Below are 9,831 nucleotides of genomic sequence, written 5' to 3' on the forward strand. Positions count from 1 at the left end.
CTTTCTTTGAGACTTACTACAGTATAATGCTTTCTTGATAATCAATTTAATTCCTCCAAAGTAGTAATAAATTGGCTCTTCCAGAGCTCCCAATTAATTGTGTACTACCACATATTTCATAACACCATCCGTATGGTGAACATATCCTTTAAAGGAGAAATTTATATCATTCCGATCAAATTATTATAGGCAAGACTCATTTTTCTTTAACCTTTTCCTGTCAATAATCAATCGACAAGATGATCAATGACTACTTATTCCACAATAACGATTTCTCTCAAACCTCCCCTAGAGGTGAGTTGTGGTATTAGCATATACATACATAAGCACATATTTATCCATATCTTTTATCATATCTTGCCACATTCACTTTCAAGAACGGGCCAGCATCCACGATGCTTATCACAAGTCGCATTCTCTTCAAGGAATGGACTATAATTATATATGTGTTTCATAAATTTGATATAAACTCATTGTCATGTCTTAATATTTATCATATTTATATGATCCACCTCAACATCACTTTGAAGGTCAAGTGCGCCTCCACTTTGTATTCCTTTCTTTTGATGGAGGATTTATAAAATCTATTAAATTAGGTCGCCTAACAACCGCATGCTCAATGACCTTTCATATCACATTGATGGCAAAAATTACCTTTTGAAAGGACCATTTTGGGAACCCATAATGTTCTTCCCTTTTATGATTATCATAATGATGACTATTATTATTTTGTCCTTTATCACGCCCACGCTCATTCATATAGCCATAACAAATATTTTGTCATCTTTCGACTTATCATAATCGCTACCACATTTATTTAGTGAAGGAGCAAAGAATTGAGATGGGCTTCACAAGAGCATATTAATTTGCTCACCATAATCATATCATCAATATCGTGCATTGGGACTTAAACCCAATGTCTTATTCATATAAAGGCGTTTTTAAGCCATAACGCGATGGGACTTGAACCCAACTTTTTATATTATCATCATAGTGCACCGGGACTCAAACTCAATATTATAATAGGCCAAACTACACCGAGACTTACCCTGAAGTCTTTAAATAAATTACCACCGGTTGTGATGCATAAAACAAATTTAATTACAATGAGGCTTATATAAAACATTATCAGTTATGTCCCCCTGAATAGTAATAATTAGTTTCTTCCTCAAAACTTAATTGCTGCAAGATATCAACAATAGACGGAAGACGGGACAAATCGTTCCAGACTAATTTTTCAAGATAGAAAAATCTCACCAAATGGGCCTTCCTAGAGTAAGCAAAATAATGCAAATGCTCCCAGTAGACACAAGCGTACTAAAATTGCATTCACAATTTATCATCATTAAGAATAATGAATAGTACCTGAAAGCACGTATGAATCTGATTAATATATACTTTATATAATTTTAGGATCAATAGCTGTCAGCAGTTAGAATTCATTATCAAGAATATTAAAGGTCACTATAGTTAACGGAAGTGAAGAGCTAAGTGTGCTTTCTGATCATGATCTACTCCTCCTTTATAACACACATATAAATCATAAAATTAGAACAGTTAAAGGCTTTGTCGCCAAATCCTAATGAAATTCCAATTTTCGTTTCAATAACGTAACCTTAGATTCACATCCACTGTTTGTGGAGTTAAGTGGCAGTAGACCAATCATACATGTTTTCGAGTGTTCGAGCCTTTGGTGTTTAGATTTGCAACATGCTTATTCAATTGTTTTCAAGAAATAACATCTCTATAACATTCAGAAATATCACTATATCTAAATTCATCAAAATATAATCGGACAAAACCAAAGATGATTAGTAAGATAAACCCCAAGGTTATAAAATATAAATTTTCATGTAGAAGATAGTCAGATGTGCAATAGGGAAGTAACATTCTTTTAAATTTCTTCGATGGTTAAAACCTCGCCTTCCCACAACTGGATACATACAAAATCTTTAACCATCCATCTTTATAACAGTAAAGGCTTTCCATAACCAAGTAAATAATTGTTCTTTTTCTTTCATGATATATATATAACACAATATTGACTTGCCAACGGCCTAGACTGCAATGGTCTGTTTTTTAGAAGAATGTAATAGTTTACTTACCTGATATGACGAAAGATTACCTACCAGTCTCGCTCAGATGGTTAGAGTCTCGTGCTGATAACGTGTTATAAAATAATAAAATTAAAATGCAAGAGAACATATAAGAAAGGGACTTGAAGATTGATATTATTTCTCACTTCTGTGTTACTTCAATAGGACATGAGTGGTCCTATTTATAGAAAAACTTATTTAGTAATACATTTGGTTTCACAAACTAAAAGATAACTTACTTTGGTGATCACTAACTAAAAGATAACTTACTTTGGTGATCACCAAAGTATTTGAATGATACATGGACATTCACTATTAAATATTATTTACAACATAGTACAATTTTTAACACTATCATGTTACTTATCTTTCTTTCAAACATCCAACATACTCTAATTAACTTTACAATATAAATAATTTTATGCTGTCGTGGTTCAAAAGTTTAAAGTCAAAGAAAAGAAAACAAGATTTTGGAGGGGAAGAAGTAATTTCTAACCAACCCGTGCGTCAGAGAAATGGGAAAGTCCATTGACCCATTCCGTCCCATGTGATGCACGAGTCTAGTTGCATATCGGGCTGTTCACGGGAAACTGATAAATCAAATCAAACCGAAAATCGAATCAAACCGGAAAAAAAAGCCGATATTTTGTAGGTTTGATTGAGCTAATACTCAAAATACCCCTCAACGTTTGACCAAAATCTCAACTACACACCTAAACTTTTACGTTTGTCCTATTCTCGACAATTTTTTGCAATATTAAAATGCCCCTTTTTTATTGATACAAATTCAATACGACAACCCCCAATTACTAGTAGCCCACGTGCCACATCTTTAATTTCCCCCATTTTTTATTAATTTCCCCCCTTCCTCCATCCATCTACTCTTCTTCTTCCAAAAAAAAAAAAAATCTCTCAATTTTCCATACTCCATTTTTAGTATGAGGATCCGAAAATCCATACCCAATTCTCCTTCATCTTCATCATCATCTTCATCAACATCATCATCTTCTTCTTCTTCTTCATTAGGAGTTGAAAAATAAAAAAATCACACCAACTTCCTTAAATCTAATTCAAAAAAATCCAAATGTGAAAGGAAGCTTCCTAACATCAAGTAGAATAAAGTTCATCCATTAATTTGATTAAACAATCAAGAATTTAAAGAAACCCACTTGGTGTTCTTCATAGCTTTCTCCAAAATTCCTAGCAATGGAGTTTAATTTTCTCCCCAAATCAACTCAAAGAATTAGTGCTTAAACAACTCCAACCAAACAACAAGTAGCAACTCCAAACAAGCAACTTCCAATCAGATTTTCTTTAACAAGATTAGATTTTCAACCTTTTTTTTTTCTTTCCAGATTTTCGTTTTTTTTTTTTCAGATTTTTTTTTTTTTGAATTTGATTTGGGAAAACAGTGATTATAAGAATAATCACTATCCTAGCTCTAAATTTATAATGAGTATTATTTTGACAAAAAAAATGGAGATGGGTATTAAATAGGGTGAAGAAGAAGATGAAGTAGCCTAAAAATGGAGGGAATTTAAATTTATCTATGTGGCATCTATATATATATATATATATACGCTCTTGTTCACATCAAAAAAAAGGAGCATTTTAATACCGAAAAAAATTATCTAGGGGGTAATAGGACCAACGTGTTAGGTGTATGGAATTTTGGTCAAACGTTGGGGGGTATTTTGAGTATTAGCTCGGTTTGATTTGATTTAATTTTTAATATTAAAAACCGACAAAATATGATTTGATTTTGATTTTAAGTAAAAAATAACCGATTATAATTATAAGTGTATATATATATATATATATATATATATATATATTCCTTACTTTATAGCTTCTTTGGGGGCACTCAGACCATGTTGTTAGATTTTATTTTGTTGCAAAGATGATACTTAAAGGCTCTTCTTTGAATAGTATGGAACAATCAATATATGCTTCTTGCTTGGTTTTATCTTGCTGTAGAAATACATGCAATTTTTGTTGCTTGAACCAAGTAGTTGTTTGCTGGAGCCTCAGTTTGGTGAGTAATCTTTTCTGGGTTTCTAGTTCTTGTAGTCATGTGTTCTGTAATTAATTCATTTTGTGTATATAGTTAAGGAAAATAATTAATCTTATTAAAAACCGATAAAAACTGAAAGAATCGAAAAAACCGACATAAACCGACTCAATAAAAAAATGACTTAATTGATTTGATTTGATTCTTGTATTTGAAAAATCGACTTAAATGATTTGGTTATCTTTTAAGTACTATAACCGACCCAAACCAGATATTGCATACCATTAATTAGTGTATATAATGGTTAAATAATTATTATAGTGAAGTTTGAAATTCTGCAGTTAAAATTTCATGATAGTAGTGTTATTTCGCTCCATTTAAATATTGAAAAAAGGAAAGGAAGTGACAAAGGAAAGACAGTGACAGCTAGCTAGAAAAAGCGGAAAAAAAAAAAGAAAAAAAAAAAAAAACATGTGCGAGTCCCTATAGACTCCAAGATTTGTTTTGACATAATACACAAATAGATATCTTACCGTTTTAACTGTCAACTAAACGTTTTAACTTTGAGAATGCATATTTAAACACCTCAATTTGTTCACGCTATGTCCGTGGACACTCGTGCTGATGTGACACATAAATTTTGGAGTTGTTTAGAAGAGTCTCTAGACAAATTAGGCAATAACGGGATAATTGAAAACTAAATAATGAGTTACTGTTTTTACAATTTATTAATAAGAAAAAAGGGGAATGTAAATGATGAGGTAGAAATATCATTAGAACAAAAATTAGGAAAACACTTATCAATATTTGGTGTTTATATCAAATTAGTGATAACAAAGTATGCAATGTTTTATATACACTTTATCACTTATATGATTAATAAATTAATAAAAGGACAGCTAATAGGGAAAGGAAAAGGATAGGCAGGACCACTAAAGTACATAAAATAATCGCAAGTAGTTGGGTTAATATTTAATGCTCTTTTTATTAGGAATGGGTTGTAGAAAATTGACTTTAACAACGTGATAGCATGCATCAATAATCAAATACCTACTTCAATTAACGTTAAGTAACTACACAACCAAAGACGCAGACAGAATTTGAAGCTTATGGATTCAGAATTCTAATCATTTAAAGTTATTGAGCTTTAAATTAACAATTTGTACATATTCAATGAGTTTCTTGAGATAAATACAAAGTTTGGAACAAAACTTACTGGGTTCGGCCGAACCAGTAAGCTATACATTGGCTCCGCCCCAGTACACAACGTATCACAAGAGAATAGAAAATTGTCCTAAAAATATTGATTAACTTTAACAAAGTACGTTTAGGAGAAGCTTATTTGATTTGGCGAAACCCGTAAGTTACCTCCTAGTTCTACCCCTGACATCTGATAGCTCAGAGGAGAATTCAGGATCTCGTGTCGGTGGGTTAGGAACGAGTGTAATCTTATTAAGTTTATAGATTGTAATTTTTCTGCCCATATCTATATGCATAGTTCAAGTAAAAAGCAATTAATTTAATTAAACCAACATAATCCGTTCTAAATACACCTTTGATATAGTTATAGTTGTAGACTTTAATAAGTAGAAATTTACTATAGAAGTTCAAATTTTGACTAATAAAGAAAACATAACCTTACCAAAGGATTATCTAAGTATCCAATTCTCTAGAAGATGCATATCTAAAGCTTTCATAAATTCAATAGTTTAATCAATTGCTGGTTTCTCAAAATATAGTATATATGACCCATGTGTATGGGAATTATGATTTATGAGCATGGACCAAAGAATCAGAAGCATTTAATATCACCCCAACATCATTTGTTATTTTGTCTCTGCATTTGGATCTCCGTGTGCTAAAATCAAAATCTTATCTTGGCCAAAAACTAGAAATGAGTCAGTACCAGTACGATCCAAAACTTGTAATAACAGTTTGAACATCATTAAATTCATTGTATTCTATAAATAAAGTTCCAAAATTACATTAGCAGTCTGCCAAATGTCACAATTGAGAGACCATGCATTCTGGGCTCTCCAGGTGTGCTACATTTGTATATAACAAGATAAACAAATCATGTCACCTAAACATACCTAGTAATTTGCCACTTCCTGAAACCAAATATTTTGGCATTTCACTATGCCCCTTCTTTCTATGTCAAAAAGAAATTGCAGACAAGAAGCAACATTTTATATTAGCAGCTACTTCTAAGTCATGTGCAACAAATTAGACATACATTCAACGCAAATCAAGATTAGGGAATAAACAATCCCCTGCTGCAATCTCCTAGTTAGTTTAAGTCTATGTTACTTGAATTCTCAAAAACTGTATTACTTCTAAAGAATCAAATTTTTTTTTTAAGAATCCGAGCAACACAAAATTTAACACACCCAAGGACTTCACCTGATTCTGCTAAGCATAAAGGAGTTAATAGTTATGCATAACCAAATGAACAAACTCAAAATGAAAGGACGAAGAAAACATACAAAATATCCTCCGCAATTTAAGTTATATACACCGATAATAAACATCTCTCATTACATTACATTACATTTCATTACATTACATTACAAACCCATATGATTAAAGCTAAAAGGAAAATGAAGGGCTGAGATTTATTAATTGTACTCTATCTCAAACACCGTAAAAAACTCACCAAATCATGATGTCAAGCAGCTTCTCCACCTTTCATCTCCACCTCCAAGCTGCTATCATCAACTTGCATGTTCCCTTTGAGAGGCTCATAATACTCACCCAAATACCCACCAAGGTGACTATACAAAGCACTCTTATCAATCCTCTCATTATGATAACTCTTACACACATAGTAAAACAAGCTTTGAACCAAAAGCCCCACCAGAATTACAACCACAAGCACACCAATCAACACCCCTCCAATCACGACCCTAGCAAAAACGCCATACTGACCACCACCATCCACCACAATTGATCCAAAAGCACTGCTAACCACACCAAATATCACCAAATACCCTAAAACAAGCACAGCAGCAACCCTAATCTTTCCCTTCAACAACTCATAACTTTTCTTTATAGCTGCAAGACCTTGAATTGGTTCAAGAACTGTAATAACACTAGCAAGATGCCATAAAGCACTTAAGTACACATGAACTACAAGAAAGAAAACAGAGAGGACAAAAACAGACACAAGAAACAAAGCAACACTGCTCTTGCTCTCACTGTTCTTGCTCTCAAAGGCAATCAACATAAGAACAATGAAAAAAGACAAGACAGCATTGTAAACAAGCATGCAAAGGAAAACCCATATGAAAGTAATGAACAAACGCCTTAAGATACTAGGAATAGCAGTGATAATTGAGGAGAAAGATACTTGTTTTGAAGTGTAAAGAGAAGCAACAGTGAAAACAACAGCAGCAGTTGAGAGAAGAGAGAAAGCTAAGAGGAAAACTAAGTAACAGAATTGGTAGAAAAGGAGTTTAGTCCATTGAGAAGCATGAGAAGCACTTGGGTTTTCATGAAGTTGATTGAGAATTGGATGAGTGAAGAAAGAATGGGCTAAGATTGCAAAAGAAAGTGGCAAGATTAAGCTGAGGGTTATACGGTAAAAAGTTTGTGGTGATCTTTTTGGTATGGTGATTGATTCTTTAAGAAGTGAAGGTAATTTCAAGTTTTGAAGCTGTTCTGGTGGTAGATCCATGGTTTTTTTCTGGTTGAAAATTGGATCTGTTTTTTAGAAGAAAGATTGAAAACAGAGGGTTTTGAAGGTAGGTGGAAGAGAGGTTATCTCTGAGAAGACAGAGACAAGATATATTGTAGTTAGTAATTTTTTTTGTAGTATAAAGTTTGCCCACAGAGCTCAATGCTCATCTACCCTAAGCTAGAAAACAAGAATACTATTCAATTATTTTGTACAGGTATCAAAGACGACAATACTTTTCAGCTAACATAAGTCCTGGGACGACTTCACGTGGAACACCTTTTTTCTTCTTTTACTTTTTTTTGTTGGGTTGGAACCTTTTTTTTTCTTTTCTATTGTCCCCCAGTTGATTTTTTAAATATTTATATGGAATTGAAGAAAACTTAGTGTCAAATACTACGGTGTTAGGTTAACTTTTGACCAACTAAACTATTAGATGTAGTTGTTCAATTACTTTTATTTTTGTTAGTCATTTAGAGCAGAACTTAATTACTATGGTAATTTTGCTGTCCTAAAAACAATAGTCACTTTCGTCAGATCAAATATACTGTATTTGTTTTTGAACCAGCTTCAATATTTCAATTTATGAAATGCACTTTTATGAAAAGGTGTGCCTATTTGGTCATTAACACAATTAACATTTCTATCAGACAGTTAGTGACAATTTTAAGCGTCTATTTACGTATTTTGGCCTAAGAATAAATTAATAAATAGGGAGACTCGTCTATTTATAGATTGCAATATAATATTATAAAAACATTAAAGAATTAAAAGGGTCTTGTATATTTGAAATCATAATTAAAGAGATATGTATAACAAGTCAAAATCTCGATATAGGTATTTATACGCAATTCTCCCTGATACGATCCATTGATTGGCCTAAGTCGTTCATATCTACGAGATTTTTTTAACAAAAAAGGAGCTTGACAAAGTCTAAAGGATTTTTCGAAAAGAAGAACTTCAAGGTGACGGTAAGAAAAAATAGATAGTTGAATTGTAAGAGAATAAGGTACGATTCAATTCTCTAATAGAATTTATGGGTTTGCCCATATATTAAAGTATCAAGAATAAATGTATATGGTGTTTGCTATCTTATAAAGTCGGCCCTAATTAAAGTGGTATACGTAGGTTTCAAGTTAAATAGGCTTGATTGGATACCTCATAAAGTATGAGCATCTTTGTGTAGATATCCCGTTGTCATTTCTAGTTTAATTAATGATGGGCTAAACTAGAAACACAAAATTTGTGCCTTTATAAATTATAGAGTTATGGTCCCCAAGCCAGATGTTTCATCGTCAAAAAAGTCTGAACGGATTACATATTAGACAGGGCCGGCTCAACGTCCTCGGGGGTCTAAAGCCAAATCTTGATGAAAGGCCCTACTTTTTCTTTTAAAAAGAAAACTACGTATATATTTTTATTATTAAGTCTACTAATTTTCTAATAGGTGCAATCAACATTAGTAACAAATATAAGTTTTTCTTTTATACCTTTTTACTTTTAATACTCCCTCCGTCCCAATTATGTGATACTTTGCGATTTTCGAGAGTCAATTTGACTAAACTTTGAAGCTAAATTGGATTCGATTAACTCAAATTTTAAGATTAAAATTTATATATCTGAAAGCAAATGAAAAGTACTATAAGTTACAACTTTTCTCATACCAATTTGGTGAAAAAATACATATTAAAATGTTAATCAAAGTTCATGCAATTTAAATATCGGGAAACAAAAAGTATCACATACATTAGGACAGAGGGAGTAATAATTCATAATCATATTATTAGTGAAAATGGGGCCACCAAAATTTGGGGGGCCTAAAGCCATTGCTTTGGCTGCTTTACCATTCAGCCGGCAGTGCATATAAATTTGGAAGACCAACAAGGGCAAGACGCAAGGATTTCAGTATTTGCATGGATTCAGGTACCCTTCTGCATCTAGTTTTACGTCCTTGATGATTTGACTTGATAGATCTTGAAAAAAGATGATGGTCTTCGTCTTTAAAGTTTTATAAGTTCTAACAATTAATTCATCTATACCATGAGGAG

General features: G+C 32.4%; 1 protein-coding gene across 1 annotated transcript; it reads right to left on the reverse strand.

Moving 5' to 3' along the window:
• Window positions 1–6,597: 6,597 nt before the first annotated feature.
• On the reverse strand, window positions 6,598–7,943 carry LOC132063522 (uncharacterized). Its single transcript, XM_059456091.1, has one exon. The coding sequence runs from the start codon at window positions 7,781–7,783 to the stop codon at window positions 6,776–6,778; it is 1,008 nt and encodes a 335-aa protein (XP_059312074.1). The 5' UTR covers window positions 7,784–7,943; the 3' UTR covers window positions 6,598–6,775.
• Window positions 7,944–9,831: the final 1,888 nt, after the last annotated feature.

The sequence above is a fragment of the Lycium ferocissimum genome, chromosome 7, assembly GCF_029784015.1.
Source record: "Lycium ferocissimum isolate CSIRO_LF1 chromosome 7, AGI_CSIRO_Lferr_CH_V1, whole genome shotgun sequence".
Classification (NCBI taxonomy): Eukaryota; Viridiplantae; Streptophyta; class Magnoliopsida; order Solanales; family Solanaceae; genus Lycium; species Lycium ferocissimum.